We start from the raw sequence: 17947 nt of genomic DNA, 5'->3' as shown, positions 1-17947 counted from the left end.
TTTTTTAATTTTTAATTTTTTTCATAGTTACAGTTTATTTTTATTTAGAAAATTGAATATAACAGTTTGACATTGGTCAACAAGAGTACATAGATTTGGGGCAAACATCTCCAAATCATTTGAACAGTTATGTTGTATACCCATCATCCAAAGTTAAATCATCCTCTTATCACCTTCTATTTTTTCCTCTTTATACCCTCCCTTAACCCCCTTCCCCTCCTCCCCCACCCCATAACCACTGCACTCTTACCTATGTCCATGAGTCTCAATTTTGTATGGGATCATTTAAACCTATCAATCATATATGCAAATATATTTATAACATTTATGGGTATGTGTATAAGTAGTTCCCAAGCCAGTGATTCTGACACCTTGCTACTCATCAGAATCACCTGAGGAATTTTCCCCAAACCCTGATTCCTATATTCTAACTATAGAGATTGTTGAAATAAGTCCAGGTGGAAGCCAGGAATATATATATATATATTCAAAATATATACTGGGTAATTCTGACTACCTAAGAAAGTCTAGTAGTCAAAACAGAAATTAACTGTCCTATTCTTCAGTGAGATTCTGGGTTAGACAGTATAGGGTAGTCAAGAGCACTCGTTTTGGAGCTTGAAGATTGGCTTCCAAACTCGGTGTAACCACTTGGTAGCTGTTAGCCTTTGACAAACGACCTAATTTTTCAGTGCCTGTTTCTTTATAAAATAGAGATTGTAGGGTCTATGAGGGTTTATGTTAAGCGTTAACACAGTATCTGTACCAGAGCACACAAAAAATGCTGGCCAGATTTATTGTGTACACACGTGTAGCGGGGTTAGTCCGGACACAAAAGTCACCTTCTCTTCAGCCGGTTTCCTAACCCCTCCCCCCCGTGAAGTGAAGGACGCGCTAGTTCTCCGACCTGGGCGCTGCGCCACATACGTCCACCAGGGGCCGCAGAAGCTCAGCGTGCACAGAGGTGGCCGGCCTGCGCCTGCGCACTAGGAGCCTCCGGCCGGTACGGCAGCGCTTTGGGGACAAATATCTTCCCGCTCCTGTGGGTTCTGCTTCGCACTGCTTCGTTCCGTGGGCAGATATAAGGCGGCAGGTCTAGCGGCCCCGCTGCTCCGCTGAAATAGGAGGAGGCCGACCTCGAGCCTAGTGCGGGCTGACCACGGCCCGGGCCGGACGGCGTCGTCCCCGATGCTGCGATGGCTCATCGGCGGCGGCCGAGAAGCTCAGGGACTGGCCGAGGTAACCCAGGGTGGAGGCTGAGCCGGACTGCGGCGCTGCTGGAGGCGGGTCACGTGTGCTGTGAGCTGGGGTGGCGTGCGTGCGTGCGTGTGGGGGTCTCTTTCTTGCTGCTCTGAACTGTTAGACTCTCCTACGCCCCGAAAGTTAAATAGATGTATTCTGGTTCCTACTGAAGCTGATACGGCTCAACAGCGGGCTCAAGGATACTCAACTAGTCTCTTCCCTACTTAAAACAGTCTTATTTCAATTTATTTTTTTATTTTTTTATTTTTCTGAAGTTGGAAACGGGGAGGCGGTCGGACAGACTCCCGCATGCGCCCGACAGGGGTCACCCCGGCACGCCCACCAGAGGGCGATGCTCTGCCCATCTGGGGCGTCACTCTGTTGCAACCAGAGCCATTCTAGCGCCTGAGGCAGAGGCCAGGAGCTATCCCCAGCGCCCGGGCAAACTTTGCTCCAATGGAGCCTTGGCTGCGAGAGGGGAAGAGAGAGACAGAGAGGGAGGAGAGGGGGAGGGGTGGAGAAGCAGATGGGCGCTTCTCCTGTGTGCCCTGGCCGGGAATAGAACCTGGGACTCCCGCACACCAGGCCGACGCTCTACCACTGAGCTAACCGGCCAGGGCCTTATTTCAATTTTTAAAAAGTATCTGACTTACTAGAAGCAAGTGGTGACTGCAAATTTATACTTTAGTTTTATTTTATTTGTGTCACTTCCCCAAATCAGTTGATTGCTTACTCAGGAAATATAAAGTTGATTTGATTTTTTTTATCCAAGAAACAAAAAAGATACAACTTAAAAAAAATTAATATTTTAATTCTAAGTCAATAAAATGATCTTATTAATTGCTATTTTTGTTTCCATAGTCACACTTTCTTCTTGGGCCTGAAGAGTTGAATAGACTGTAATGAGACATATTTGAAATGTGAATAAAGTAGTTTTGGAACCTTAAAAGTACTGAGGTCTGAAATTTATTTCATATGCCACCCAAGAATAGAATTTATTTCATAGAAAATGTTTGTTTTGACTGTTAAAAATAGAAAACTTGTGTTCTGAGTCAACAGCCTTATTTCTCAGTCTTAACTTCCTCATATCATTGCAGTTGAGGTTTTTAAAAAAGCATTTATTTTAAATTAGTATTTCAGATAGGCTGAAATCTTAAAGATTATGGAAGAAAGTTGAATAGTCCATATAGGTTGTATATGACAATTCTGTATAAACCCTATTATTTGATGAATCACAGAATATTATTAACGAATTTGACCATACATGACAAGATTTATTTGGAGAAAGTAGTATATAGTTGTCAGATTTTTTTACTTTTGATTTTCATTCCTAGAAGGGAGATGGGATTAAGTAAAAAATTACTGCGTTTGGTGGTGAATATTTTTTGGAAAATTTCTGCATGTTAAGTTGTACATTTTTCATGTAATAGTAATTCAGTTTTATAACTGCTATGAATTTGTACATTATTACAACCAATAGGTATTAAGCATGGACTTAGTCAAAACTTTGAATCCAGGCATCTAGTTTAAGCATTGTTTTTTGTTTTCCTTTTTTCTGGAATAATTTGGCCCTTAGGGGACATCTGGCAATGTCTGGAGAAATTCTTGGTTTTCACAGTTTGGGGTAGGGTAAATTTCTGCTGAACATCTGCATGCACCAGATAGATGTTAAACAACAAAGAATCATCTGATCCAAAATGTCAGTGGCCCTGGCCGGTTGGCTCAGCGGTAGAGCGTCGGCCTGGCGTGCGGGGGACCTGGGTTCCATTCCCGGCCAGGGCACATAGGAGAAGCGCCCATTTGGTTCTCCACCCCCTCCCCTCCTTCCTCTCTGTCTCTCTCTTCCCCTCCCGCAGCCAGGGCTCCATTGGAGCAAAGATGGCCCGGGTGCTGGGGATGGCTCCTTGGCCTCTGCCCCGGGCGCTGGAGTGGCTCTGGTCGCGGCAGAGCGACGCCCCGGAGGGGCAGAGCATCGCCCCCTGGTGGGCGTGCCGGGTGGATCCCAGTCGGGCGCATGCAGGAGAGTGTCTGACTGTCTCTCCCCGTTTCCAGCTTAAAAATAAAATAAAATAAAATAAAATAAAATGTCAGTAATGTCAAATGTGAAAAACTGCAGTTTAGAGGTTAAGAAAACAGATTTTCTGAATTAGACTAGGTTTGACTATAGAAATGGGTCAAATGTACTGAGTTATATGTCATATGTGCTTTGCACAGTGTTTGGCATATGGGCTGCTACCTAATACTCTAAATGTTAACACTTTATCAATATTCTTTTTTAAAGTTGAACTCATTGACTCTAGTACTCTTTTTTTTTTTAAGCAAGAGAGACAGATGGACAAACAGGAAGGGGAGAGATAAGAAGCATCAACTCATAGTTGTGTCACTTTAGTTGTTCACTGATTTCTTCTCCTACATGCCTTAACTGGGGTGGGGAGGTGGGGGAGCTCAAGCTGAGCCAGTGACCCCTTGCTCAAACCAGCAACCTTGGGCTTCAAGTCATACTCAAGCTGGATGAGCCCACACTCAAGCCAGTGGCTTTGGTGTTTTGAACCTGGAAGCTCAGCGTCCCAGGTAAATGCTCTGTCCATTGTGCCACCCAGAGGCGGATTAAGGTCAATTGAAGCCCCAGGCACAGAAGAAAATATTGAGCCCCTTAAAAAAAAAGGAGAGACGGGGGGGGGGGGGAATACATGTTAGCCAAATTTTTAAATAAAAAATATCATGTACTATTAGTGTTACAATTGCACATATGAAACCAAACTTGGTGTCATTAGAAAAAAGTGTAAAGTTGGAGTTTTGTGGGGCCCTTCAGAAGTCGGGGCACGTGCCTGGTACACTCACCATTAAATCTGCTTCTGGTGCCACCAATGGTCAAGTGAATTTATTGACTCTAAATGATTTCATTTCTTCTTTTTTTATTTGTTCAGCAAACGTATAATGAGTACCTACAGTGGCCTAGGCACTACTTTAGTCTGTATTATATTTTACTCCTTTGACTTGCAGTTTTGTTTCTGCCCAGTTTCAATTGAGAAGCACCCATTCTCAAATAATTGAGTTAGATTGGCCCATTAATTTTTTAGGTCAAATTTATTAAAATATCATTTTCATAAAATAAAATTCACCCTTTTTTTGCCTGACCAGGCAGTGGTGCAGTGGATAGAGTGTCAGACTGGGATGGAGAGGACCCAGGTTCAAAACCCCAAGATTGCCGGCTTGAGCATGGACTCATCCAGCTTGAGCAGAGGCTCACCAGCTTGAGGGGTCACTGGCTTGAGCACAGGATCATAGACATGACCCCATGGTCGTTGGCTTGAAGCCAAAGGTCACCTCCTTGAGCAACAGGTCACTTGCTCTGCTGTAGTCCCCCATCAAGGCACAAATGAGAAAGCAGTCAATGAACAAACTAAGGAGCTGCAACGAAAACTTGATGCTTCTCATCTCCCTTCCTGTTTGTCCCTATCTGTCCCTCTCTCTGACTCTATCTCTGTCAAAAACAATAAAAAATGCATCTTTTCTGTAAATTTATTGTAAATTGGAAATACTAAAATTTATGGTGTGGATTTGTGGTAAGAAAAATGTTTTGTGTTATATTGGCAATCAGTTAATATTCGGGGAAATAATACACATATGGTACTAGAACATGATATCTTATAGATTTTTAAATCTTGTATTCTTAGATATATAACATGCAGTTTTATTTCAGTATGCCTTTTGTCATAAATAATTTGTTCTCTTTTTTTTTCAATGCAAGAAATCTCCTTTGCAGACAATAGGTGAAGAACAAACCCAAAACCCCTACACAGAACTTCTTGTACTGAAAGCCCATCATGATATTGTACGATTTCTGGTACAGTTAGATGACTTCAGGTAAGAAACTCGAGTTGTCTACTTGACTATTCTTTCAAAAGAGTTTTTAAGGACTTTTATATAAAAAATAACTTCAAAATTAATCCATCTTTTCTAAAAATTTAAAAACTGATCATTGACAACATTTGGTAGAAATTGACATGAATGTTGATGAAATATGAATTTGAAGTCCTTTTTTGTTCAGAAGTCAGGGTGTTATATTTGGTGATTCGATGCTTATTTTTATGTGAGGTTTTTTGTTTGTTTTCTTGATGGCTCAGAAATATTGTTTTTAGTTTAGAGGAAGTGTATGACTTTAAAATTTGGTTAGAGTTACAACTATATATAAAGGTGAGCCTATATTTGATGGACAAATATGGGAAATGTTTAAATATCAGGTACCTAAGGGAATGTGTTATTTTTAGTGGAAGGTGAGGTAAGTATTTAATATGAATTTTTTTTTTAATAAATTTTTATTAATGTTAATGGGATGACATTAATAAATCAGGGTACATATATTCAAAGAAAACATGTCTAGGTTATCTTGTCATTAAATTATGTTGCATACCCCTCGCCCATAGTCAGATTGTCCTCCGTCACCCTCTATCTAGTTCTCTGTGCCCCTCCCCCTCCCCCTAACTCTCTCCCTCCCTCCCTCCTATGTCCTCCCTCCCCCCACCCCTGGTAACCACCACACTCTTGTCCATGTCTCTTAGTCTCGTTTTTATGTTCCACCAATGTATGGAATCATGTAGTTCTTGTTTTTTTCTGATTTACTTATTTCACTCCGTATAATGTTATCAAGATCCCACCATTTTGCTGTAAATGATCCGATGTCATCATTTCTTATGGCTGAGTAGTATTCCATAGTGTATATGTGCCACATCTTCTTTATCCAGTCTTCTATTGAAGGGCTTTTTGGTTGTTTCCATGTCTTGGCCACTGTGAACAGTGCTGCAATGAACATGGGGCTACATGTGTCTTTACGTATCAATGTTTCTGAGGTTTTGGGGTATATACCCAGTAGAGGGATTGCTGGGTCATAAGGTAGTTCTATTTGCAGTTTTTTGAGGAACCACCATACTTTCCTCCATAATGGTTGTACTACTTTACAGTCCCACCAACAGTGGATGAGAGTTCCCTTTTCTCCGCAGCCTCTCCAACATTTGCTATTACCCGTCTTGTTGATAATAGCTAATCTAACAGGGGTGAGGTGGTATCTCATTGTAGTTTTGATTTGCATTTCTCTAATAACTAATGAAGATGAGCATCTTTTCATATATCTGTTGGCCATTTGTATTTTTTCCTGGGAGAAGTGTCTGTTCATGTCCTCTTCCCATTTTTTTATTGGATTGTTTGTTTGTTTGTTGTTGAGTTTTATGAGTTCTTTTGTAAATTTTGGATATTAGGCCCTTATCTGAGCTGTTGTTTGAAAATATCATTTCCCATTTAGTTGGCTGTCTGTTTATTTTGATATCAGTTTCTCTTGCTGAGCAAAAACTGCTTAGTCTGATATAGTCCCATTCATTTATCTTTGCCTTCACTTCTCTTGCCATTGGAGTCAAGTTCATAAAATGTTCTTTAAAACCCAGGTCCATGAGTTTAGTACCTATGTCTTCTTCTATGTACTTTATTGTTTCAGGTCTTATATTTAGGTCTTTGATCCATTTTGAATTAATTTTAGTACACGGGGACAGGCTGTAGTCGAGTTTCATTCTTTTGCATGTGGCTTTCCAGTTTTCCCAACACCATTTGTTGAAGAGGCTTTCTTTTCTCCATTGTGTGTTGTTGGCCCCTTTACCAAAGATTATTTGACCATATATATGTGGTTTTATTTCTGGGCTTTCTATTCTGTTCCATTGGTCTGAGTGTCTATTTTTCTGCCAATACCATGCTGTTTTGATTATAGTGGCTCTATAATATAGTTTAAAGTCAGGTATTGTAATGCCCCCAGCTTCATTCTTTTTCCTTAGGATTGTTTTGGCTATTCGGGGTTTTTTATAGTTCCATATAAATCTGATGATTTTTTGTTCCATTTCTTTAAAAAATGTCATAGGAATTTTGATGGGGATTGCATTAAATTTATATATTGCTTTGGGTAATATGGCCATTTTAATTACATTTATTCTTCGTATCCAAGAACAAGGAATATTTTTCCATCTCATTGTGTCTTTTTCTATTTCTCTTAATAATGCCTTGTAGTTTTCGTTATATAGGTCCTTTACATTCTTTGTTATGTTTATTCCTAGGTATTTTATTTTTTTTGTTGCAATCGTGAAGGGAATTATTTTTTTGAGTTCGTTTTCTAATATTTCATTGTTGGCATATAGAAAGGCTATGGACTTTTGTATGTTAATTTTGTATCCTGCGACCTTACTGTATTGGTTTATTGTTTCTAATAATCTTTTTGTGGAGTCCTTCGGGTTTTCGATGTATAGGATCATATCATCAGCAAAAAGTGATACCTTTACTTCTTCTTTTCTGATATGGATGCCTTTTATTTCTTTGTCTTGTCTGATTGCTCTGGCCAGAACTTCTAGCACCACATTAAATAAGAGTGGAGAGTGTGGACAACCCTGTCTTGTTCCTGATTTAAGGGGGAAAGTCCTCAGTTTTATGCCATTTAATATGATGTTGGCTGATGGTTTATCATATATGGCCTTTATCATGTTGAGATATTTTCCTTCTATACCCATTTTGTTGAGAGTCTTAAACATAAAATTGTGTTGGATTTTATCAAAAGCCTTTTCTGCATCTATTGATAAGATCATGTGGTTTTTGTTCTTTGTTTTGTTGATATGGTGTATTACGTTAACCGTTTTACGTATGTTGAACCATCCTTGAGATTCTGGGATGAATCCCACTTGATCATGATGTATTATTTTTTTAATATGTTGTTGTATTCGGTTTGCCAGTATTTTGTTTAGTATTTTAGCATCTGTCTTCATTAGAGATATTGGTCTGTAGTTTTCTTTCTTTGTGCCATCCTTGCCAGGTTTTGGTATGAGGGTTATGTTGGCCTCATAAAATATGTTTGGAAGTATTGCTTCTTCTTCAATTTTTTGGAAGACTTTGAGTAGAATAGGAACCAAGTCTTCTTTGAATGTTTGATAGAATTCATTAGTATAACTGTCTGGGCCTGGGCTTTTATTTTTGGGGAGGTTTTTAATAGTTTTTTCTATTTCCTCCCTGCTGATTGGTCTGTTTAGGCTTTCTGCTTCTTCATGGCTCAGTCTAGGAAGGTTGTATTGTTCTAGGAATTTATCCATTTCTTCTAGATTGTTGTATTTGGTGGCATATAGTTTTTCATAGTATTCTACAATGATTCTTTGTATATCTATGATGTCTGTGGTGATCTCTCCTCTTTCATTTTGGATTTTACCTATTTGAGTCCTGTGCCTTTTTTCCTTGGTGAGTCTTGCCAAGGGTTTGTCAATTTTGTTGATCTTTTCAAAGAACCAGCTCCTTGTTTTATTGATTTTTTCTATAGTTTTTCTGTTCTCTATTTCATTTATTTCTGCTCTGATTTTTATTATCTCCTTTCTTCGGCTGGTTTTGGGTTGTCTTTGTTCTTCTTTTTCTAGTTCCTTAAGGTGTGAAGTTAAGTGGTTTACTTCGGCTCTCTCTTGTTTGTTCATATAGGCCTGAAGTGATATGAACTTCCCTCTTATTACTGCTTTTGCTGCATCCCAGAGATTCTGATATAATATGAATTTTTTGTTATTGATGAAAACCCCTTTAAAATTAATATTATTCAGGAAAGGGCATAGAATCAATAATATCATATTAACTGTTTATAGTGACAGGTAATTACTAGAATTATTGTGATTACTTTGTAAGATACATTAAATGTCACTGTGTTGTTGTACACCTGAAACTAATATAAAATTGTATGTCAACTATAATTAAAAATAAATCAAAAAATTTTAAAATGTATATTATTCTATACTACTTTGGAAACGTATAATATTGTGTCAAATATATTTGCAGATACAGTTGACGGTGTGTAGGTTTTAGGACTATAGATTTAACTTATTATTGATCTGTATATCTGTTTATTAAAACCTTATTTAATCATATGTTTATCCTTTGTAACATATATCAAAATAACAATTACACAATTAATTGTATAACTATTTAGTATGAGACTGAGGGCTATGCTTTTTTTGTTTACTACATAGCCTTAGTATGTGGCATATGCCTTACATGTAGCAGGTATTCAATAGATAGTTGTTAAATGAATTAATGTGTTCCCAGACTAATAAATGTACATGTTGTTTGCCATCTTAACTCCCTAACCCCACTTCTGTTGTTCCTATCAATTCTTCCACTCTCATCTTTAATTGTCTCTTTTATCTTTAATACTGTTTTTTTTTCTTTCATTTTTTACTCCATTGGTGACTGCTACTGTGATTATTCCTAATTCTATCACTTCTGTTGTCTATTAACCTGTCTTTTCTCTGCTTTTCTTTTCTCTTTGGTATTTAGTTGCTTTTTCTATGTGCAGTGCAACTCTGACACTACCTGGAGCTAGGTTAGATTTTATAGATTAAGGCACAGTCCTTTACAACACTCCCTTCTCCTCAGTCATCAGCTGCAATCTCCAGGGTTTCTAGGCCACTCACACTTCTGACCAACTGGGTACACATTCCTACTTCTCCTTTAGATTTGATAATTTGCTAGAATGACTGATAGAACTCAGGAAAACACTATGCTTATGATTACAGTTTTATTATAAAGGATACAATCAGGACCAGCCAAATGAAGATGCCCATAGGGTAAGGTCTGGGAGAGTCCCAAATGTAAATTCTGTTTATATCACCAAGAAAGCTAACTCAGAAACTTTGGGTGTCCAGGGTTTTTATTGGGGTTTCATATTAGGGATGGTTGTTACATCGTTCACCATGTGATTAAACTCAATTTCTAGCCTCCCTTCCTTTCCCCAGTTTGGAGGTCAGGCTAATATTCATGGCTCAAAGCCCCAGTCTAGGCCATTAATTACATGGTTCATATTTCCCATATGGCCAGCTCCCCTCCTTAAACTGGCTAGGGGCCCGCCCTGAGTCATCTTAGCATAAACTTAGGTGAGATCTAAGGAGCCCAGCTTCTTTCTAGAAACCAGGGACAGAGCCCAGCCATATTATTATACAACAAAGTGCTCCTCAACTTTTGCTTGAAAAGATTTATGTCATATCTATTACTAGCCTATCACATTATTTTCCTGTTGTGATATATGCCAAACAAATCATAGCATGTTAACCATGGTATAATAATCTTCAACCTTTTTGGTAATGTTTGTTGTTAGTAGGTCCTAAGAGATACTATATTTATTTAGTCAAATTTTTGAAACTAAACATTTCTGGGAAGATAGGATATTGAACAAAGTTTTCTCGTACTGTATTTTATACCACAGTAGATTTCTAGGTAGTTTAAAAAAATCCCATGGACCTTAAGGAATCCTCAGATCATTTTGTCTAAGAAAGTTAAGTAAAATATATACAGTATACTTCTAGGATGTAGTCTTTAAATTTTTAGATTAAGATTCCATATTAATTGCTATCTGCCTTTGGAAATGTCCTCTTGGCTCTTATTACTAGTTAGAAGAAGACTCTCCATAAAAGGCTGTCTTGTAGAATAATTATCCTTGTCTAAGTGATGATATTTAATTACATTTTCCTCACAGCAGTGCTCATGTATACTTCACTTGTTCAATGATACAGTAAATGTTCTGTAAACAGTAAAAAGCTATAGATGATTATGTTAGTTATCTATTGCTCTGTCAAATATCACCCCAAACTTAATGGTTTAAAACAACCACTATATAATTAGCTCACTATTTTTTAGGATGCCAGTTTGGGTTAGCCTCAGCTAGGTAGGGATTTTTTCATCTGCACCAGGTCAGCTGATCTTGGTTAGGTTCACTTATGTATCAGTGGTCAACAGGTAGTTTGGCTGGGGCAGGCTGGTTCACAATGGTCTCAGCTGGGATGACAGGAAACATCTGTATGATGTTTCCTGCTGCTTCATTGGCTAAACTCGCAGGGATTTTCAACCTTTTTACATATGGAGGTTGGTGAAAATAGGAGAATTATCTTGGGGACCACTAAAGCAGAAATCACCCCAAGCATAAACAAGTTTGACTAAGATCATGGGATCTATAATCTTCATACAACATGAAGGTGATTAACTCTTTTGTGGACCAGCATGAAATTTCTGGCAGACTGGTCTGTGGACCAGCAGTTGAAAAACACTGCACTGAAGCAAGTCAGGAGCTGGCATAAATTCAGTAAATGGATAAACTCTACCTCTTGATGGGAGAAGCAAGTAATTCTTTTCGTAAATGGTTACATGAGGAGGGAGAATGATTTGTGGCTATGTTTGCTCTCTAACACAGTGAATATCAATGTCTAGACTAGAGTAAATGAAAAAGCCTGCTTTTTCTCTGCAATAAAGTAAAGGTATTACTACATGAATCATATTCAATACTTTGTACTCAAGTCATTACTATGTCAAAATTTCCATATAATTAAGTCTAAAGTTTTTAGTCAGTTGCAGATGTTTAGAACTTTCAATCTGTGTTTTGTTTTGTTTTTTCTAATTTAATTCTGGGTCTTGGCTGGTTAGCTCAGCGGATAGTGTGTCAGCCGAGCATATGGGCATCCTAGGTTCGATTCCCGATCGGGCCGCACAAGAAAAGCAACCATCTGCTTCTCTCCCTCTCTCTCTCCCCTGTCTCTCCCTCTTCCTCTCCTGCAGCCAGTGGCTCAACTGATTCGAGTGTCAGCCTCAGACACAGAGGACAGCTTGGTTGATCCAAGCATTGGCCTCAGACAAGGGTTGCCAGGTGGATCCTTGTCAGGGAGCATGTAGGATTCTGTCTCACTATCTTACCTCCTCTCACTTAAAAAAATTTAATTCTGTAGTGTACTAAAAGAAATAACTGAAAGTCATTATTGGGAAGAAAGACAAAAGGAATCTATAAACTATATGAATATTAATTACAAATAGAATTAAGAACTCAACATTTTCATTCTTAATTTAACAGTTAAGTTTAGAATTATCTTTACCATTGTATATGTACATAATTTATGCATTGTCAAATTACCAAACTACCTTAAATATTATATTATTATACTTTATTTTTATTTAGTTTTGATAGGTATTACATTCTAGTTTTTTGTCAGCTGTTGTAATCCAGGTTTCACGCTTCAGGTCTTTAGATAATATCAATTTATTGAGAATTTTGCAGAAGGATTTTCTTGTTTTCTCAGTGGCTCAGCTAAAATCAGTGAGTGGAAAATTTTCTCAGATTGGTTTTTGAAGATACCAAATAAATCCTGTATAACCTAACAGACAGCTGCCTTTTCTTTTCTTCTTAGTATTTTTTGAACATGAAGTCAGGGTCATATTGATTGGGAGATCACTAAAGAAGGCTAAGACTCAGCAAGTCTTCCAGAAAGTGGACTGTGCTAAAATTGCATGTAATACTCTAGCATTTGACATATTATATTAAACTAAACTGAGTTTATAACACATTTTAAGAATACTTTTCTCTGTTGCTCATTTGACCATTCCTTGCTACTCCAGGGTTACAGAGAAGATTATGTAGTTTGATGATCATGACTGGAAAAGAATTGGATGACCCATGAAATGCCACACTGGAGAACAAAATATGCCCTTAGGGTGGCTGGAGAAGCTGTATATACACAAGACACTAAACAAACTCAGTATTTGGTAGTTTACTAAACAAATAATACATTACATCTTTAAGAAACTGTTCTCAAGCTAAGAATAACTTTCTCATGAACATTCAGAGAAAATAATTCAATAGTTAAGATGATTTAGATCCTCCTAATAACCTGGGTTCTCTAGGAAGCAGACAATAAAGCATAGTTAAGTATGCAAAAAGTTTATTAGAAGAAAACACCAGTGAAAGGAAAAGGGAGGGAGCAGGATTGGACAAGGTTAGCTGTCTCAGACTATTATGCAGATGTGACCAAGTCTCTGCAAGTCCAGTGGGGAGCTCTGGAGGAAAGAATGACCTATAGAGGAGTCCTGCATTGGATGGAAATAACTAATACTTTTTGCCCTGCCTTGTCATTGATTGAGGATTATCCAGGCATGTGCCTGTGGCTTCCAGCACCTTTCTTAATCCCAGTGGCTGGGGTGGGGGTGGGGTGCAACTGAGATAGTATAATTTTGACTTGAGACCTGGAATGTACTCTAAAGTCAACAGGAGGAGGCAGATGACCACGTTTCTCACATCTGGGTAGTTAACCCTTTTTGGAAGAGGTATCTACAAGTCAAGATCTTTATTGCCTTTCCTATACAAACTATCTTGGAATCAGTAATAATTGAGAGGACATTTCTTTTTATAGAAGAATAAAGACTAGGAAGAACCATATAATTGGAGTATTGTAATTTTGCATTCTCTAGTAATAACAAATTGGGCAATAGCTGTTAACATTACACACACACACACACACACACAAACAGACTTCTGGAAATTTTATTTCCTGGTAGAGTATACAAACTGTCTATGAAGTGATCTTACCAAAAAGTAAAATTTGAATCTGGCTAAATCTCTAGATACATTAATTTACCATATATACAGGGGACAGAGACACATGTTAAATGACCATACTGGAAGGAAGATCCAGACTGTGAGAACTTTATAAAACAAACTCTTAATTACAAGAAAAAAAATATGAAGAAGGAATCAATTGAATAAAAGAGACATTAAATCTCTGTCAACCAGTTGCAATATATGCAACTTATTTGGATCCTACTTCTAATTAACTTAAAAAACTGTGAGACAACCAGGGAAATTTGATCATTGACTGGTTTTGTGATGTCATCAAGAAATTAAATGTTCATTTTAGTTGTGATATAAAAGAGTCCTAAGAGATATATACTGAAATAGTTACTGATGAAATGAAATATAGTGACTGGGATTTGCCTCATCATAATGTGTGGAGGGGAGTGGGTGTGGTATGGACAAAATGGTGCTGGCCATGAGTTGATAATTACTGAAGACAGGTAATGAGTACTTAAGGATTTTTTGTTATACTGTTTCCACTTTTATAGATATTTAAATTCTCCATAATGAAATGTAAAAAAAAAAGATGTATATTTGTTGTAGATGAAATAAAAATGTCAATTTAAAAAGTATTTTTGTGGCCTTCTACATCTTTAATTTTCTTCAAGTAGTTCTAGCATACAAGGTAAGTAAAAATCTATTTTAAATGAAAACTTTGTTACTTTTTAGTTTTGTCTGATTTCTGGTATTAGAGAAGCATTTTTTTAAACTCTATTTTATTGTAAAAATATATACACTATTTTAGCTGCATCATGTATTAGAAAGTACTTGTGGATTAGGTGTAAAGTTAGTTAACCATAGAGATTTTTTTGTATTGTCATAATAATGTTTTAATTTTTCCAGTACTTTATGGTTATATACATATTGAATACAGGAGGATTTATGTTCAGGTTTATGGGCTATATTTTTATTATGTCCTCCAAGTTTATATTTGAATCTGTAGAATCTTTGACTTAATTGAAATAAATTCACATAAATAAGAACTATTAAATATACACTTTGATAATGGACATAGGAATTATTTGTATAAATATTTTATACAAACCTTTGTGAAGAGCTTTGCTGTTCTTTTAGCCCACAGTTGACAAGAATAAGAGTACATTCTCTGAGATGTTTAAAGGGAGGGAATGAGTTCTATAAATTGAACTGAGTATAAATGAGAATTCTTAATGATGGATACATAATCTGGACCTTGTAACACTACTAAGTAAGGTAGACTATGAGCTCTTCAAGGGCAAGAACTACTCATTGATCAAGCAAAATATACTGCTCACAAAAATGAGAGGATCAGGGAATGTTCAGATACTCTAGTCTTTCAGCCTTTTGTATAGTGCATTTTCACCAATGAAATAGAAGAGGTTTTGCATCTCATTTGCATAATAAAACAACTTTGACTTGTTTGCTTTTCTGATGTTTTTGTTTAATAAAAAAAATAAAATGCTTTTTTTATTGCTTCATATTCATTTTGAAATATCCCCTAATTTTTGTGAGCAGCGTACATATAAGAGAGTTAGTGCTTCTTGAATGAATGAGTGAATCATTGAATCATAATAAATTAGATCTAGGCCTGGCCAGTTGGCTTAGTGGAAGAGCGTCTGCCCGGCATGTGGAAGTCCCTGGTTTGATTCCCAGTTAGGGCACACAGGAGAAGCGGCCATCTGCTTCTCCACCTTTCCCCCTCTCCTTTCTCTCTCTCTCTCTCTCTTCTCCACCCACAGCCAAGGCTCCATTGGAGCAAAGTTGACCAGGTGCTAAGGATGCCTCCATGGTCTTGCCTCAGGCATCAGAATGGCTTTGGTTGCAACGGAGCAACGTCCCAGATGGGCAGAGCATCGCCTCCTAGTGGGCATGCCGGGTGGATCCTGGTCGGGCACATGTGGGAGTGTGTCTCTCTACCTCCCCACTTCTCACTTCAGAAAATTACAATAAATAAATAAATAAATTCTATAATTAAGGGAGGAGAGTATGGGACATTCTAGAAACTGATAGGTCATTAAACCAGGCTTATCTTGTTAAACTTGTTTTCAATGCATATAGCTTTTGCTTATATTGTATAATTTCAATGACTATTTTTAAAGACTTGTTTTCAAATGAAAACGAGGGTTTTCTTAATAAATAATAAAATAAGACAGGATTATGAAAAAATAAAAAGTAATTTACCTTTCTGGTGAGATTGTAGGTTTCAAATATTTCAAATTTCTATTTTTGCTGAGCTAAACAATAGAATAAAAGTGAAGTTACATTAATACTATTATTAATCTATTTTACAGAGCATTTGCAGTACTTAGATTTTTGCTTCATTGAAAAAGCATTTTTTAGTGCTATAAACCTGCCTGAAATAATCAGAGGTTTGTAGGATTAGAAAATGCTATATTATAAAGGTCAATAAATATGGCAATTACTATATTTCATTGATTCTATGAAGCCTATTTTTTCCTATTTTAACATCTAAAAATTTGAATACATCATCTAACTGATGGTGTATTTCAGTTACAATTGGCAGCATTTTTTCCTTACTAGTACATAAAGTAATAGAATATCATAGAGTTGATGATGTCTTATATCTGATAAAACACCAGTACCTTTTTAAAAAATGGCATTTCCCTAACACACAATGTGAAATCTCACTGAATATATTTTGTACCAATTAGTAAAGAAGCATTTCTCTTAAATCCTTATCTTTAGAATTGAATCTTTAGATTCTATTTAGTGTTTTAAAAAATTATATGTAATTTTATAACAATATAGCCACTATTCTTTCTTTGATTGATTAACTTAAACCTTATTGAAATTTTAGTTACTTTTTTTAATAGTTTTTTTTTTCCCCCAGCCATTACAGTATATCTTACTGTATTAGGAATTCTTGGGTTAAATTTTCATTTATGATTTGGAGGTGACTGGAGTATTTGCTTCTTTGATTAGGATAAACTGACTTAGTTTAAGGTAAAATGATATAGTGCAGCAAGTTTTCAGTTATCCATCCTAGTAGAGTGGGTAATTAGAATTTGTAAATGATCTCCCGACCCTTTATTAGTTACTTTATGAGAGTTAATGACATATAGCAAAGTTATACTACATGCTTCCTCTTTAGCATAGGTACTAATACTGAAATTGCAAAAAAACAAAAATCAACAATAGAATATATAAGGATTGAAAGGTCTAAATAATTCACCAATTGGGTAATTGACCTTTGAGCAACTAAAAATTGGTTGTGATTTCATGCATTACTATGGTGCATTCTTTAGATTTCACTTTTGTTCACTGCTGATTGAATTAAAGTTTGAGGTGAAATGCTTTGTATCTCATTTCTAAACTCAGAACTTGTGAGATTCAGACATGATAAACGATAATTAGTAGCTAGAAATCAAGATTAGAAAAAACTGTATTTTAAACCTGCAGTCTTCTAAAATGGAGAAAAGCAATTATAGGAGTTTCAAGAATCAATAGGAATTGATGTTCTCTACCAAAGAAAACTTAAGACCTTGAGTCCTGCCCTCCCACCATTACTATACAAGTAAAAACAAATCAATAGGTCTAGAAACATAAGCTATTAAAGGTGTCTAGCAACTATTTTTGATACTCAAGGCATTGTTTAGTAGTATGATTCAGAAAGCTTTTGAACATTGCTTTCTTGATTTTATTGTAAATGCAGTTACTCTGATGAATAATCCTGTACAACTGATTACTTTTCTTGATAGCATTTGTGTCATGCATATCTTCTTTACAAAATGTAGGTGATTGTCCCCTGGCATGAAACAAACTTTCCTTTACCTCCGCATTTCAAGCATTTTCACTAAAACACAAAATAAAAACCCTCAAAAACAAAATAACCCCCAAACCAAGAAAACGGTAATTATATAAAAAGACCAAAGAGTCAAGAAGAGTAAAGGAGAAATATTGACTTTAAATAGTAGTTAAAATATTTTTACAGAAAAAATAATAGAAACAATTAGCTTATCCATGACATGGTTCCTTTGTTCCACATCAGGAATATCACTGTAGTTTTGAAGCTGTTCCTCAGCTTGGCTTCATGTCACTTAAGTCAAGGTTTAACCATGTTATTTTAAAGCAAGGGCTTTAAAGATCCTTTGCACCTCTCTATTATGCTAATATTTCTTACGGTTTATTCATCGCAACACTGTAAATGATCTTATTTATCTTCATGTCTTCAGTACCTGGCATAAAACCTAGAAGGCATTTCATCAGTATTTAATTAGCTTAAATAACAACTTGCATAAATATTAGTAAATCAGAACATTG

At 36.6% G+C, this 17947-nt stretch overlaps 1 protein-coding gene across 1 annotated transcript in view; it reads left to right on the top strand.

Annotated features, from left to right (window-relative positions):
* The first annotated feature begins 966 nt into the window (after window positions 1–966).
* Window positions 967–17947, top strand: part of WDR41 (WD repeat domain 41) — a 59821-nt gene continuing 42840 nt past the window's right edge. Inside the window, exons 1-2 of the mRNA XM_066273618.1 lie at window positions 967–1239; window positions 4994–5109. Of these exons, the coding sequence (XP_066129715.1) occupies window positions 1189–1239; window positions 4994–5109 (167 nt within the window). The 5' untranslated portion in view covers window positions 967–1188. The remainder of the gene's footprint in view (window positions 1240–4993; window positions 5110–17947) is intronic.

This window comes from Saccopteryx bilineata, chromosome 4, assembly GCF_036850765.1.
Source record: "Saccopteryx bilineata isolate mSacBil1 chromosome 4, mSacBil1_pri_phased_curated, whole genome shotgun sequence".
Classification (NCBI taxonomy): domain Eukaryota; kingdom Metazoa; phylum Chordata; class Mammalia; order Chiroptera; family Emballonuridae; genus Saccopteryx; species Saccopteryx bilineata.
Note: the sequence above shows the minus strand (reverse complement) of the source record. Positions and strands in the feature narration are given on the sequence as shown.